At 41.2% G+C, this 16,926-nt stretch overlaps 2 protein-coding genes across 2 annotated transcripts; both read left to right on the top strand.

The window, feature by feature from the left end:
* Nucleotides 1–839: 839 nt before the first annotated feature.
* Nucleotides 840–5,629, top strand: LOC106581910 (protocadherin-8). The gene is made up of 3 exons (XM_014164359.3): nucleotides 840–3,441; nucleotides 3,547–3,745; nucleotides 3,986–5,629. Exons 1-3 carry the CDS (start codon nucleotides 1,033–1,035, stop codon nucleotides 4,303–4,305), a joined length of 2,928 nt encoding a protein of 975 aa, XP_014019834.2. The 5' UTR covers nucleotides 840–1,032; the 3' UTR covers nucleotides 4,306–5,629.
* Nucleotides 5,630–6,990: 1,361 nt separating this feature from the next.
* LOC106581911 (leukocyte cell-derived chemotaxin 1-like) lies at nucleotides 6,991–11,410 on the top strand. Its single transcript, XM_014164360.3, has 7 exons — nucleotides 6,991–7,128; nucleotides 7,309–7,452; nucleotides 8,328–8,468; nucleotides 8,582–8,695; nucleotides 9,264–9,417; nucleotides 9,993–10,189; nucleotides 10,682–11,410. The coding sequence occupies exons 1-7, from the start codon at nucleotides 7,069–7,071 to the stop codon at nucleotides 10,904–10,906; spliced, it is 1,035 nt and encodes a 344-aa protein (XP_014019835.2). The 5' UTR covers nucleotides 6,991–7,068; the 3' UTR covers nucleotides 10,907–11,410.
* Nucleotides 11,411–16,926: the final 5,516 nt, after the last annotated feature.

A 16,926-nucleotide genomic window follows, 5' to 3' on the forward strand; every position in this document is an offset into this window, starting at 1 on the left:
GATGGTATTTTTTTTATGATTAACCCCCCCCCCCCCCCCCCCCAAAAAAAAAGTGTTTGAGTGAACTGATCAATTAGGACAAAAGTTGAAATTCTCTGTTAAATAACTCACTGTACATTGCAAGCATATGAGAATGTTGGGGGTTCTTTGTTTTCACCCCTTGTTCTCTCTGTGTGTCATTTGCTATCTACAAGAGATACAAGTTGCAAGTCAGCAGTACAGTACTAGTGCCATAAAACGGATGTAATTCACCAGGTTACCATACAGCACAAAAACAAGCATGCAGTATGTTACTTTATTGCTTTGTATTGCTTAGATAGTCACACACACACACACACTCATAACCTGGCCCATGTAAACTGATCAATCCTGACCTATAACTTCCCCATATCTTCCTTCTCACACACCCATACTGACCCACAGTTTAGCTGAATACCCCAAAGCCAATCTTCATCTCTCGTCTATTTTTATTTAAGCTTTATTTATTTATTTGAAAAAACCTACAAAACCTATTAAAGGAACGTCTACAATAGATGACAAAAACAACAGAAATCATTAGCAATGCAATTTTATCGTAATAAACATAACAACAAACCCAATATCAACCAAAGACAGTTGCAATCAGATGATACAAACCAATGCATGAAACTTGACTCCAAGCAGAGCATTTCCTTTTTATTTTGCTGCTTTAGCTCTATGTACATTGAAAACAGGCTTAGAGGTCTTTCACGAGGGCTATTTTTAATTCTAAAGCGGAGGATTGGTCACACTTCGTCTCATTAGCATGCGGAGCTGTATAAACCTCCTCGCCACTGCAGGATTTGGAGCTGTGTGGAAGGCGGCAGGCAACAAGCGCGCCTGCTTGACTGGCTGCAGCGCGCAATGAACAACGGACTTTCAGCACAGTTCAGAGAAGATGCTGTAGTTGCTGTAGACGGCAGGCATTTTCACCAGGTGAAGTGATCAAATCTGTTGAGTGAAAGTGAAACGGCTTGGCTCTTGTTAACTAACAAACCCATCGCGGCCTTGAACATGATGTGTGGCATTTTAACAGGTTGGCATGGGTGGATTTTTGGATTACAAATGTTATTATTTTCACTGGCTGTGTCTGAGGGAAATACTCTGAAATACCAGACCAATGAGGAGGGAAGTCCAGGAACAGTGATCGGTAACCTGGCCAAGGACATGTCCTTGAGTCCCTCTTTTGGCTCCAATACTAATTTCAGGATGATGAAACAATTCAACGATTCTTTTATCAGAGTGAGAGAAAGCGACGGGGAGCTTTCTGTCGGGGAGAGGATTGACAGAGAGAGAATCTGTAGGCACACTTTACAGTGTCTCATCACTTTTGATGTTGTCAGTTTTTCAAAAGAGAGGTACAAATTGATCCATGTCGAGGTGGAGGTAAAAGACATCAATGATAACTCTCCGGAGTTTCCAAACAAGGAATCTACAGTGGAGATCTCTGAAAATGCCGATGTGGGGTTCCGTATTCATTTGGACCCAGCCGAGGACCCAGATGTCGGTTCAAACTACATCCAAAGCTATCAAATTTCTGTCAACAGTCATTTTTCCATTGATGTGCTTTTGAGAGCAGATGGGGTTAAATATGCGGAGTTGGTGCTAATGAAAGAGCTAGACAGGGAGACTCAGTCATCTTATGCGGTGGAGCTTATTGCCACAGACGGAGGAAACCCTTATAGGTCGGGTTCAACGAAAATAACAATAAAAGTGACAGACTTTAATGACAACCGTCCTGTTTTTGACCAGAATAATTTCTCGGTAACTTTGCCGGAGAACGCACCGGTTGGATTCGTTTTATTGGACTTAAATGCAGTTGATCCAGATGAGGGTTTAAATGGAGAGGTGAGCTATGGGTTCGGAAAACAGGTTTCTGCAGAAATCAGAGAACTTTTCGAAGTGGACAGTAAATCCGGGCGCGTGAGGCTTAAGAACCCAGTGGATTTTGAGACCAAGAAAACATATGAATTAGACGTGCAGGCGACTGATCTAGGATCCAACCCGACCCCCGCCGTCTGTAAAATAATAATTCATATCAAAGACGTTAATGACAATGCCCCAGAAATCAGTATTACGCCAATGACCTCCATCTCAACAGGCATCGCATATATCAGCGAGACAGCAGACAAGGACAGCCTAGTGGCGCTGATCAGCACCTCGGACAGGGACTCGGGCGTCAATAGCCAGGTCCACTGCACTTTATATGGGCACGATCATTTCAAACTTCAACAGGCTTATGAGGACAGCTACATGATTGTCACCGCAACATTCCTAGACAGGGAGAAGATTAGTGAGTACAATTTAACAGTGATGGCTGAAGATTTTGGGTCACCTCCATTGAGAAAAATCACACAATACACCATCAGGCTAAGCGACGAGAATGACAACGCCCCACACTTTACTAAGCCTATCTATGAAGTTTCTGTGGTTGAAAATAATGCACCAGGGGCATATATAACCACGGTTGAAGCCAGAGATGCAGACTTGGGGACTAATGGCAAAATTACATACAGACTTTTAGACAGTGTTATAATGGGATCACCTGTCAACACGTTTGTATCTCTAAATGCAATCTCTGGTTCAATATATGCACTGAGAAGCTTCAACTATGAAGTCATGAAACATCTGGAGGTACACATCCAGGCAAGCGATGAGGGGTCGCCCCAGCTTCAGAGTAGTGCCATCATCAATATAAAAATATTGGATCAGAATGACAACGCTCCGTCTATCATAGAGCCCGTCCTTAATAAGGGATCAGCTGAGATTTTCCTGCCCAAAGACGCACCTGCAGGTTATGTCGTCACCCAGATAAAGGCCACGGATGCTGAAGAAGGCATTAACGCGCGGATGTCCTACAAAATCACTGAGGGGGGACACTTGGGTTTCTCTATCAATAAGGTTACTGGGAAGTTACATGTGAGTCATGAGCTGAACTACGATCTGTCTGAAACACTGAGAGTTCTAGTGGCTGTCAATGACAATGGGACACCTTCTCTGACCTCCACAGCCACTATACACCTCACTCTCATCGAAGGCGCTCCTCCCAGTGTTCCTGCAATGGTCCAAAACGACAGTGTGGAGGTCTTTGAATGGGACATAGCCATTATCATAGTCCTATCAGGGAGCTGCTCCCTCCTCTTGCTAGCCATCATCTTAATCACTACCACCTGCAGTCGACGCAAACGGGAGAAGAGAGAGGCGGGATACAGTGAAAATGAAGACATGCCACATGTGGAGAAGGGGGAGAGCAGACAAATTGATTCATTGATCACCAACCACAAAAGCAATGTGTTTGATGTGCACCCTTTCCCTGAGAAAGCCCCGTTGGCCTCAAGCAACACAATAAAAACAGACCCTGATGATGGAATACAAGAAAAAGAGTGTGTCTTTGACAACAGAATTATGGAGGGTAAATTGGAGGTAAGTAATTGTGGCTCGCTGTATGGAATGGCTGTCAATTGTTTTGTTGCTGGTTTTTCCATCACAACTAATATGTGTTTGTGTATTGTGTTTGCTTCTTCACAGGGTTATTCGACACTGCCTGGCTATAGGAAAGAAACCCTCAGACCCATAACCATATGGAAGGGTAATTCATTCACAACCATCTCCGCGCGAGATCCTCAGTTCAGTGGAAAGGACAGTGGGAAAGGAGACAGTGACTTTAACGACAGCGACTCTGACATCAGTGGAGATGGCCACAAAAAAGACTCCCCACCGATAAACAGTAAGGACTACTAATCAATCACAGGATGTTAATGTGATTTCAGACACAATGATATGTCACAATGATGACACATTATTAAAAAATCCATGAAAGGCATTATTCTCTGTGATGTTCTCAAGGTCTTTATGGCAAGATATTAAATGATAATGGTGTATCATAAAATGAAGGCTATAATACCCCAACATTTGCAGCATGGTTCATCAAGGTCTAACTGTTTTGGCTGGTGTGTTGTTTCCACAGGTCTCTGGGCCTGCACCAGTGAATGTAAAATCCTAGGCCACTCAGACCGATGCTGGAGCCCCTCTGCCACTAGAGCCAATACCAGCCTCTCCCATGGACCACACCTCTCAACCTTCTCCAAGACAGCGTCTCTGCCGCAAAACACTCTGCAAAGAGACACCTACTACCAACAGGCTCACCTACCCAAAATCAATGGTCTGCAAAGTGTCTATGAAAAAGTCCAGCACCAAGAATTGGATTATATTCTGGTTTGTCCACCAACACCAGCCAGGATACTAGAGACTGATGAGATATCCCTCCCAGAGTATGGACAGTCCTAAAAGATCTGGACAATGAACAATAATCAAAGCTCATTTGGGTCGTTCCACCAATTAGGTGCCTTTTGAGTTGTGGAACTTGGTGCAAAAAAACTTTTGATTTCACCTTATTCTTACATTCTGTCATAAAGAGCACATGTTTAACTTAATAAAAAAAACACATTTACCCATCTCAAGAGGTTGAATTAAAAAAAAAGACTACAGTAAGTGCCTATTAAGTGCCAAATAAATGAACAGGGTTGACCATAAAAGGGTTGACGATTTCATCTTAAATTAGCTATAAATCCCCTTGTGACAGGGGGAATGGATGCTTGTTGTGTGCAACAGGAGGGGCAATTGAATGCAAGCTTCACAAAAAAAAAAGTATTATAAAAAAAATGGCTAGCCTGTCTATCTATGGGTAACAGTGTTGACGTGTTATGCTTGACCCCCTCAGTTTTCCACCACAAAACACCAGAAAATTGCCAAAAAGAGTAAAACCAGCTCACATGCTTTTACACTTTCATTTGACTATTAGATGTTCAATATACTTAAAAAAATTAACAATTTGGGAAAGGAATAGTTTCAGTTCACGAAAGTTAGAGTTCAGTTCACGTAACAGGGTTGACCTTTTTTTAAATCTTAAAATAAATCCCTATTCACATGAAATAAATAATAATCTTCATAAATTACTTTGTCAAAGCAACAAAATAACTAGTGCTTTACAGTGATGGTGAAAACGTGGAGAAATGTTGGGGTTAAGTGGGTTAAAATATTACTAGAAGTCACAGAGGATGCTTAGAGGGACATGTCAAAATGCAGATTTTTTTTGAATATAAAAAAAATCTGATTAATTTGATTTTCTATGTGGTCTAAATTAAAGGGCACTTCATTTAATATAACAGGCATTTTAAAATTGACATATCTGCACAATTTCTACTTAAAATAGCAAAGGGACGCAAAAGACACTAATTTCGTGGAACGACCCATCTAATGAGTATTATGCATCTTTATATACTGTATAGCCTATTGTTTCAATGTTAGAGTGTTAAAGTAAGTGTTTTTGTCTTCAGTCTCCTTATATGCTGTATGACTGTTTATTGTATTATGTGTAATATGCAAGATTTTGTACATTAAGAATATATTTTTCATAATGATTCAACGTAAACTACAATTTTATTATGAACTTTGAAGAGCATGTTTGACATTTTAATATTTAAGGGGCATGACCATTGGACCTTTTGGCTAAACAGGCCCTTGGTCAAGTGGAAAACAATCAGTATCAAATATGACCATGTTTGTAGTAGATTTTGTCACTACGTTGCACAAATAAATATTCCAAATCAAATGATTGTTCTGTATGTGAAAAAACACAACTTAAAAATACAGTGTGGTTCCATACATCCTTTTTTTTATTGAGCGAGAACTTTGCTCATGTAGCCTATAGCACAAAAGGCAATATCATGCCTGACAGCAACATTTTAGTAACATTTACTGGATATTTATACCTATACTATGTTGCTTAACTTCATCCAAAATAGATAAGGCAGGATTTCAACAGTGGCTACATGAAAAGCTAAATTACCAACATGACATGCCTGCTGCATGGTATTGCACCTTGCCTTATAAGTCTCAGAGGCATTGTGTAGCCTATCCTCATCAGAAAATATTTATAAAGCACACAGAATAACCTCAATTAGCCAGCTCAGTGCTTCCCTAAAGTTACCCTTGAGGGCTAATGCATACGCTCAGCACAGGATCATACTTGAAACAGTGACATAGGCCAAATAGTGTTTCAAGCAAGTAAATCATGTACAAGACTACATCAAATTTGCATACCCATTATGCATTGCTAATGGCACAGTCAAAATCACTTCACCTCTCTGATTGGCTATTGGCTTACCAATCGTCCTGTAAGAGATTGTGTGAGCCAGCCTCTACCTGTTTCTAAGCAACTGTGGCCGTTCACATCCACATCCCTCGAGGTCTCAGGTCCACTTTCTCACTTAGTCATGATTAGGAGCACACAGACAAGGAGATGATGGCTCTAGTTATCACCTCGGAGGGAGCAGGATGGCCATAGGGACTGGCCAGTCATCTAATCCCATGAACTTCCAATCTACGATTTTGGAGACTGACACATTCTTCTGAATCACAATAAGCCATGTCTGATTAGAAGGCCAAATGAAGACCAATCTCTGACAGCATCGGGGTAGCCCCAATCATTTAACTAGAATGTAATGAGAGGCTAGCTAGGGCTGCTTGAACCAGCTATCTGGTTGTAACAAAGCAGCTATCTGGTTGTATTACCTCCTGTGCCACAAAGGTCCAGACCTCTTGGCAGAAGCTGTGGTAAAGTTCACCAGTGATCCTGAACTTCTTGTGAATCTATTCCATGAACACCTGTAACAGTAACAAAATACACATTTCTCATTGAGAAATTAATTAGTGCAGAAAACAAATTAAAATGTACATTCCAACCTTAACAACAAACAAATTCTGAAACTAGTTTATTAGCCTATAGTCTAGCTATTTTATACATGCACCATTTTCTCCAACCTCCAACATGGAATTATGGAGTGTAAATAAATGGTATAATGGTATAAATGGACTAAAATCAGTCTTAAAAAAAACTAAATTCCATTTTGGCGACCACCTGAATTCCTCGTGCCCTCCGTCAGTGGCACGTCATTCACACTGAAGCACTGAAGCTGGACATTTCGACCAAAAGAATCCACACCGGTGGCCATACAGTTGCGCGCCATCACCATACAGACGCGCGCCATCATGGGAGAGACCTCGGAGAAAGTCCCAATTGCAGAGGACTTTGAACAATGCCTACCACCTGTAAGTAGCCTAAATTCAATAATTCAAATGCATTTTCCTGGGAGCAGTAGGCCTAGCCTATTATATTGTCTTTAGTGTGCAAAGTTTGAATTGCAAAGGAAATACGGCTTCCTCGTGGCGCTATGCTTTGACGTTGACTGTGTGCATTGTTGCTCACTTAGCATTCTGACCTTTCTAAAGGCATACAGTACGTCGGCCACGAAGACCCCCGTTGCTGTTGGTCGTCTCTTGAGATTTGGGGCTGCGGCTCTCATTGCCGGGGCAGTGCTGATGCTTTGCGGATCCATTGGAGCTTTCTACCTCTGGAAAGCCAGTGACAGAAATGTAAGCCTTAATTTATCGTTCATTTGATTCCATATGGGTCATTATATGATGTAACTTAATGCAGATGAGACAGGTAAATCTACCTTGAACTTGTGGGAGATGGTCTACCTGTAAGCCTGGGAACAAGAAATGTAGGCTGTGTAGTCTGCTACCTTTTACCATGTCACATTTTTTAAATGAAAAATAAGTTATTTTGGTAAACAAATCTCTGCACATAGTCAATAATTCATAAATAAATCATAAAACAACCATCTACTATATTACCAGTGGATGATGGGCATTGAAAACGGCATTTGGATTTGCTGGTCGAAATCTTATTAAATGTCTGTTAAATAATGTAATTATTTCTATATCAACCTATCTAATTTCACATTAGAATCACATAGCTTTCATGTGAATATTTTGGGCATGTAACTAAGGCTTGGTGGTGGTGACTGTCTCATTAGAGATACTTCAATATTTATTGGTGTTATAATGGGCTCACCTGTAGGGCAAACATCTCAGGATAGATCCATGTCAAGGCCCTGCTGCCCTCCTCTGAGACATTCTATTCAAATCAGCTGTGTGATTGGACTACACATCACACAGTCTTTTAAGTGTTGCACATGAGAATACAAGGAGGGGAGGTATTTTGAAGCATTGTGTCATGGTAGGATTTTGCAGTAAAGATTATTGTTAGAAAGCCTGCTGGCCTATCTCTGGCTATTATAATTGTAGGTTTGGGTACTACACATAGAGCTTTATAACATTCTATTGAGCACTTGTAGCTCATAGCTGGCAAGTTAAATATTTCAATAATTATTATGAGTGTTTACTGTATGTATTATGCATGACCTTGAATATCATTGTAACTTTCAACTTTAAAATATCATTAGGTGTACAATGTACACTACAGTATGAGCATCAACGGAAAGGTGGAGGAGGGTTCCATGGAAATCGATTCCGATAATAATCTGGAAAGGTTTCGAACTGGGAGTGGAAATGACGAGGCGTTGGAGATTCATGACTTTCACATTGTGAGTTGTACATATTTTCTCTCCAAAAGTAGTTCAACGGAGAGTTGGCATGTGCTTAGGAAAGTAGCAAAGATGTGAGTGTAAATATCCCATCTCTGTGACTCCTGCTTCAGGGAATTACAGGAATCCGGTTCTCTGGAGGGGAGAAGTGTTATATTAAATCGCAAATCAAGGCCAACCTTCCAGAGGTGGAGACGCTCAACAAGAAGTCATTGATGTTTGACCTGGTACAGTAAGCTACACTCTTAGAAAAAAAAGGAGCTATCTAGAACCTAAAAGGGTTCTCCGGCTGTCCCCATAGGAGAACCCTTTGAAGAACCCTTTTTGGTTCCAGGTAGAACCCTTTTGGTTGCAGGTCGAACCCTTTTGGGTAGCATGTAGGACCCTTTCCATAGACGGTTCTACACGGAACCCAAAAGGGTTCTATGTGGAACCGGAAAGGGTTCTCCCTGGAACCAAAAAGGGTTCTCGTATGGGGACAGCGTAAGAAGGACCCTTTTGGAAACCTTTTTTTCTAAGAGTGTATATACTAAACATAACTAGCCATAATGCTATAACTGACTGTATTACACAAACTTTATGTGAAAATATAGACACCCCCTTCAGTTCTATATTTTCATTTATATTACTCAAGGATATGTCAATGATTCATTACAGCTTTACATAAACAAATTCATTTGTTTACATACATTTTTTAATGGAATGACTTTGATGTAAAACGAATTATAAATGGTGATAAGCCTGTGGACATACTGTATTAATAATGGCCTCATGAGGTGTCTTTCACCCTGTCAGGAAGATGAGATCATGCCAGTGAAGTTTGATGAAGAGTCTCTGATGTGGGTGGCTGCTGACCAGCCCCTGAAGGACAGCAGCTTCCTCAGCACCAAGATCCTGGACCTCTGTGGAGACCTGCCCATCTTCTGGCTCCAACCCACCTATCCTAAAGGTTCCTCTGTCATGGCTCTTGCTTATCACATGGCTTGGTGATAGAATGAGAAACACAAAGTTAAGCGTAGAATAGGTGTTGGCTGTTCTAGAATGAGATATGTAATTGTTATAGAACGAGATTATAGATTGCAAAAGAGATATAGTTGTAATAGAATGAGAAGTGATATATTGTAAACCACAAGACAGGAGATGTAGAACTGTTTTTTTTTTTACAGTAGAACTGTCCTGGTCATCTACCCAATAATGAACACAGACCAGTCAGTGACCCTTCATCTGTAAACGTTATTTACATGCTTTCACCATTCCGATTTGTCTTTCAAAAGTTAGCAAGACAACCTGAACATTCTCAGGATGTACATTATTTGGAGACTTAAACAAGATTCCCCTATTGTCTTACATTAAAAAATAATGATCTTGAAATATGCAAGGAATCCTTGATATCACTAACTAATTAAATTATTCTGCACGACTGAGAGAGACCGAGTATATGTACAATTTAGCTCGGAGGACATTTGTGGTGTGTCTAGTGGTTATTGACCCAATACCTATGCCTCCTGTGGCTTCATGGAACAGATGGAGTGAGGAGAAAGAGAGACACTCAGAGAGCCAAGCGTCAGTTTGACATGGAGGAGTTTGAGGCAGCTGCTGAGGAGAGGAACACAGTGAGCCGTGCAGAGAATAGCACCTCCAAGAGAGCCACAGAGGAGGAGGCAGAAGCCACGGGCTCAGCAGCCACCGGCTCTGCCTACAACCCAGAAAACCCCTACCATGTGAGTACTGAGAATTCTGTACACTTTAAAGAGGAGTTGTTTTCTTCAAGCTTTGATTTTATTTTAGCACCCCAGGTTTCCTTTGTAAGATACTTCACTGAATGGTGAGCTTCCAAGTCTGTGTTAGGGCAAAACATGTCATAACATCCTTGACAATGAGTTCTACAGTGGGGGGGATCTGTGCAAACCCACACTCAATGCTCACTAGATTAGTTGGAATGAAGTGCCATGTAGGTGTTAGATGAACAGCTGCAATCTAAGGTCACTAGCAGTAGGTGATAACTTACACCCCATGTTTATGGCCCTGCACTTCACAAACTGAAGTGAAAATCATTACCCCCTTAGCCACTGCACTTTGATTCAGCCTGTTAGAACCGTAGGCTATGCCTAAAAGAGGACAGTTGGAAAACTGAAAAGAAATGATGTACTGCGTATGAAGTTTACTTGAAAACATTGAACAGAAACATGAATAATTTACCTCCCATTCCACAGCGCAATCAGGAGGGAGAGGAGGGCACCATGACCTTTGACCCAATGCTAGACCACCAGGGGATCTGCTGCTCAGAGTGCCGACGCAGCTACACCCACTGTCAGAGGATTTGCGAACCGTTGGGTGGCCACTGGCCTTGGCCCTACAACTACAGAGGCTGTCAGGTAGCTTGTCGAGTGATTCTGCCTTGCCGCTGGTGGGTGGCCCGCATATTAGGTATTGTGTAAGTAGGACACCCATTTTCTTAAGCCAAATATACCAATTATGCCAAATGCACCAAACGTCTGAAAGGTCATGTTCTGTAAGCAATATTGTAATTTCTATGCAGATATTTATTTTGGAACTTTTAATTTGGTTGTAAATACCTGATAGCAGCAGGCGAGCTATGCTTGTTAGGATGAAACAGGGACCTCAGCCGCATGATTAAGTAAGAAAATGCCAGCTAAGACAAATCTCCACCTGGACCCTCGTGGCAACATTTAGCATATACAGCACGTACGCCTTCTCTGCAGGCAACACTTGAAAAAACAAAAAGGCCAAAACAAATGAAGCACAGCAGTAGCTTTTGATTTAGGGAATAAACATACCTAATTTCTGTCTTTTCTTTTCAACATATCTTTTCAGTAAACATATTAGCCTACCAATGCTTTTTGCACTACACTGTCTTGATGGAATGTATGGACATGTATACAGTGATCATTATAAATGCTTAATAAAGATAATGTACAGTTTCTATGACTGTATGGTGTAAGTTTCCCCTGAAACTAATTACAGTACTAATCACATCTTCGTTGATGTGAACTTATGTGAAATGAGTGTCAGGGAAATTGTTAGGACATTTCAGTAAAAGTGACATTTCAGTAAAAAGCAATAAGACAGGTGTGGAGGGAGGTTAAGTAGCCACATAACATGCTCACAATGTCCTGCCAACCCATTTTCCACCAAAACCTAGATTGGAGTATATGTGTAAATCCCCCCCCCCCCCCCCCCATCTACAAATCAAAGGAAATCAGACCAGCCATATTGCAACTTCCTAAATAATTGAAAAGGGTCACGCTGAGATCGAGTCGGTTTTCACATGGAATGATCCCTGCTCGTCAAATTACAACAAATGTGAAATTGCACCCGTTTTGTCTGTGAAGCACCATTGGAAGCATGTAGCAGTGTGAAGGCGAAACACACAGAGATGCTTGTGTTGATGCAGAGATCTTTCCTGGTTTTTCATGGGGTCGAGGTGCTTATCACATCTGCAGTGCTGATAAGACAGTACGTTTGCCTCCGTAGGCTATATAATATTAATCCCCCTCCCACGTCTGCAGATGCACTTAAAGGAAGGTGACAAGCATGACATATCCAGGACCTCCTGATGGCTCGTGCTCTGAAGTGCAACCGCTAAAAGAGCCCCAAGTACCCTGAAGTGATGTAAATTTGCAGGGGGGAGTCCAATTTCCATCACTGCGCTGTCACTGTCATGGTCATTAAACTAAATCAACCCGCTGTGTGTCACATAGCTCCCAATTTAAAGTCGTCTCAATAATGGAGTTATACTTGGACTGGAGATTGCAGCGCTGTATTGTATCTATGACCTGACAGCAGAAAGAGCAAGAGTAGACTAGGCTGCCATTTATTTTGTCTCTTAGAAATGACAGCCTGACAGTGCGTGTGAATATAAGAGGTAGCATAAAATAATTAATTGATCATATTGAACCCATTGGATCTCAGTGTAATATGAACTTCAGTTCAACTAAGTCAGACACTCTATATATGTAATTTATGTAATTGAAGATCAATTAAGAAGATAGAGTATAGTGAAGGCCACTAGGTCACCATTTTTGCACAGTGTGGATATATCATGGTTAAAGAAACAACACTAAGGAAAACATTCTGACTCTACAGACAACCAGAAAAGAGGGAAAAACTCACAAAGCCAAGAAAAAATCTAAATCACCACAAAGCAAAGCCAAAAAAACAATTTACACAGAGAATTCCATTGCCCAGAACAACAGAAGTTATGGTATCCCCGGGCCACATTTAAAAAAACGTGTTTCCTTTCGCCATCCCTAGAAGAGAAATGCACCGCTGTAGAGGGTGGAAGAGACAAATGTGTTGGAGGAGCAGCAGCCCCAGTGTGTTTGTCTCCCCTCTGGAGCCATGCTTACCCAGGGAGCCCTTCAGGCCAGGGAACAAACAGGCCTTTGTGAGCACTGACCCGCTGTGCCCAGCAGCCAGACTGCAAACCTCCACTCCCTTGCTAATGGGAAACCATAGACACAGAGTCCAACTCAGCCCACTACAGCCCAGGGCGGGGGAGTGCCAGGCTTTTCTCGCATCCACCTGCGCTTTCATCATCGTCCATCAAAACAAGGACAGGCTGGCAGGGTTCTGACTGCAGCTGTGTGAAACCGCAAGAACGCAAGCTCAAAAGGTTATTTCTTTCTTTCACAGGCACCTGCATACCTCAATGTAATACAATGTAGACACTTGTAACTAGTAACGATTTCATTTGATACATGGGGGCTTACTAATCACGCTTTTGTACTTTCTGGAATATGCCGTGAATACACGAGGTGGTCTGTTGGAAAAGGCTTGTTGTTGCCTCTAACACATTAGTAGTGCGAGCCACACTGGCAGGCATTCCCTGCATTTGATTGTATGTTTGCCATTACATCCAGACATTAATAGAATAAGCGGTAGTGACAGTCCGTTTTGCATCTAACCCAGTACACAGAAAACCTTTTAGACCTGCTCATTATGTTTTTCCGCAAGAGAACACTGAAATGCTTTCATTGTTAGTGGCGTTTTCAGAAAAGAGCACGTAACAAGACTTGATTTTTCCCATGGAAATATCAACACAGCCACCTACATGTCTCTTTTCTTTTCCCTTGTATGGTGAGAATGATTTTGGAACATGGATTTAAAGCTTTTTAATCCCATGGTTGAGTGACCACTAGCCCAGTGGTCTGACTCCCCCTTCTGTTAGCAGGTCTCTCTGAAGTTATCCTGCCTGAGGCTGTGGTGGCAGCCTTCCCTCTAACTTATTTAGTATGCAAGCCCCAAATGCCCATTAATTAAATGCCTGCTGGTTCTGTACAAAAAGGCTTGCCCTGTTTATTCCAGTACGTTCAAACTATAAATTGCTTATTTAGATCTGTTTGCATCTAACGAAACAACACTAGTACTTAATGAAATGTTGAAATTCTCCTAGGCACCAGCATCTCTCTACATGCACTGTTCACTGTCTACTTTGCCTCTCCATGTATTGCACTAGGTCGGATCTACAGTTTCCTTCTTTTACTTGAATTTCAAACCTGTGTGTAGGTGGAGTGTAGGTGTAAACTGGCCATTATAGAGGACTGTATGATTGGTTCTTGGTCCAAAAGAGATGGTTAGTATGGTGGGCGTTTCCATATTGCATCTGACTACAGAGAAAGCCACAATGATGGAGGTGGGTTATCTTTATAATACAGAGAGGGATTGTATAGACTTGCTTTGAGAAAAGTTTACTACCCCTAAGGACGAAGACATTCTGCTTCCAGACCACCTACTGTACTTTTACCCTGTTAGTAAATGCTTTGAGATTAAGGCAGTACTAAATCTATGTAATACAACGGGATTGTTTCTCAGGCTTTCCTGATGTGTTTGCAGAAACCTTTCCAATGGTTTTGTACTCCTATTCTAGACGGGCTTTAGCAGAGCTATAGATATCTCAAGGCACAAATCAAGACTTCACATTTGCAAATTGTAAAGTTAGTAGCTCCTCCGCACAAATGTCAAGAGGCTTACAACATGAAAGAGTAAGTTGTCCAAAAGTGTTGCTGGGAGTACTGACAAAGTTTATGAAGAAGAAAGTAAATGTGTTTTTAATCCTCTGCAGCACGTGCAACAATGAGAGCCTGAGCGCTTAGATATGCCATCCCTGGGGCAGGCTCTATACTTAAGGCTTACAACATCCTCATTATCTCCCTCCACTCACATCAGATCCTAGCAGCAGTTTGTCACAGGCAGACTCCTCTCTGCCAGAAGGCATCAGACCAATACTCCTGCAACACTACTGTACATAATTACCATATGGACAGCATTTTGAGCCAGACGGAAGACTAAAAAGCCCTCCAGGCAGATTCCCCAGATAACTAAATTAATTTTTTAAAATCTAATTTCCATCTAATTTGCAGCAAATTATTATAGAGAATTATTTTTTTACATTATTTTATAGAACAGATCAAACAAAGGTTCATACTTTGATTTTTGGGGAGTTGTTATTTTGATATACTTTTTTTCATGTATTTTTAATCTCCCCTGCTTTTCATCGGATCTCTCTATATATATTCACACACTATAATAAAACATACAGCAAATTAATAACTGTCAGCACACATGAAATGCTTGTCTGGGTTGTGTGAGCAGTTCCAGTGAGAAGTCCCTTTACCTGCCGCCCCACTGATTAATTAATTTCACACTGTTTAATTAAATCCACAGTCTGGGGAGTCTCGGTGCCACCATGGGAAACCGTATCTGGGTCTTGTGTGCACAGAGATTACTTAGGGAAGGTCTCAGACAACTTATCTCTCTCCCTCTCTCGCAGAAGTTGACACCGACGTCACAGTCTCTGGGGACGTAAGACCATGATTGTCTCAATGTCATCTGCCAGTCATGGCACAACTGCAGGGAACAGGATAGCACACAATTTGTTTCTGTGTGATTTGGCATTCATTTGCTGTGACAGGAAAAGGTCCAACAATAATTGACAATAAGAGAATATGAGAGAAAAGTGGGGATCAGAAAGAAAATACAAAGTTAACAAGACAAGGAAGTTTTCTTAGCAAAAAAAGTGATGATTCTAAAAAAAATATATAGAAAGACAAACCATTTCACACTGTGCGTTGTCTAAGTATAGCCGGTTATTTGAGATGTTTCCTGTGATATTCCGCTCGGATGAGTTGCTATACCAGATCATCTCCTAGATCAAAACAACACAAATTGGTTGTGTTGTAAAGGAGTTTTCCATGACCCCAGTGTCTGTGCCACAGCATCACTGTGTGTGCCAGGCTGTCAAAGCACTAGAGCAGCTCCAGAAGTTGAAGTGCATGAGTGTCTGTAACACAGCAGGTATCAAAGCAGTGTGGGTTGGAAAGCACGCGTTTTCCCTCCGCCCATTATTCACTACTAGGAACATATTTTAGGAGAAATATCACGCACAGATTGAATAGGATGTTGTTCAAATGAGCCTGTAATTGCATGATTATGATAGAGATTTTCTGTACATGCCTTGTGATTATATCATTTAGGGGATTATGATTATGAGTTCGTACTGATGTTTGATGAGAAAATATCTAGGTCCATTTCATTTTGGCACCTGAAAGTCAGTCCTTTGAGATTGATTCCGTTAAATCTTTAGCGCAGCCTACTGGTGAAATGTGAAATGGGCAGAGAAGCAGACAAAGGAGGTAAACAATGTATTCTGACACTGGAAAAATAAAAAAGGGATAACAATCATACATATGTGTATGATAGGAATAATGTGTAAATAGGAATGTGTTGGACATTTACATGAATTAAAGATCAAAAGAAAACCCAGAACCTACATGGGGCCATAAGAGTGACTTTGAGCAATATCTTACTCACATCACATTGTTATCCATGATTTGATTCATGGATGCTGTTTAATATGTCTGGGTATAAATCATTGTATCTCCCAAAACATAAAAGAAAATGCAACCATTGACATCTTTATAAATAACACAAACATACTTTACATTCTGCCAGGTACAGGATGTAACATCAGAGTACAGAAACTCTCGTTCAGAACATTATTATATTGCATTAAAATGATCTGGCCCTGACAGCTAATTACGATCTTTTCATAACAGGTTGAAAGTCAGCTTCTCGCTCCAGAAGTGAAACTTTCCACACACTATGGGGAGCAATAGAATTTCTACTGAAATATTTCTGTAGATTGATAAGGTATTGAATAGAAGAAATCCTTCCTATCTGCGCTTGCCTTGTCCTGTGACAGGACCCATCAGGTGCTCAACCCCCCCCCCCCCCCCCCGACCCCATTCTGCCATCTCCGTTTTCCTTCTTTTCCACTCGCAGGTCTTTTATAAAGTGTCTCCATGCATTACACATTTAACAATGCATTAAAAATAGGCCACCATCAGTCATTCAGCAGGGAAGGCAGAATCCACCAGTGTCTCCGATTTGATGGGATGTAAAGGAGTAACACAAACGTTTAAGTCAATGTCAGAGG

This window comes from Salmo salar, chromosome 21 (assembly GCF_965601325.2).
Source record: "Salmo salar chromosome 21, fSalSal1, whole genome shotgun sequence".
Classification (NCBI taxonomy): Eukaryota; Metazoa; Chordata; class Actinopteri; order Salmoniformes; family Salmonidae; genus Salmo; species Salmo salar.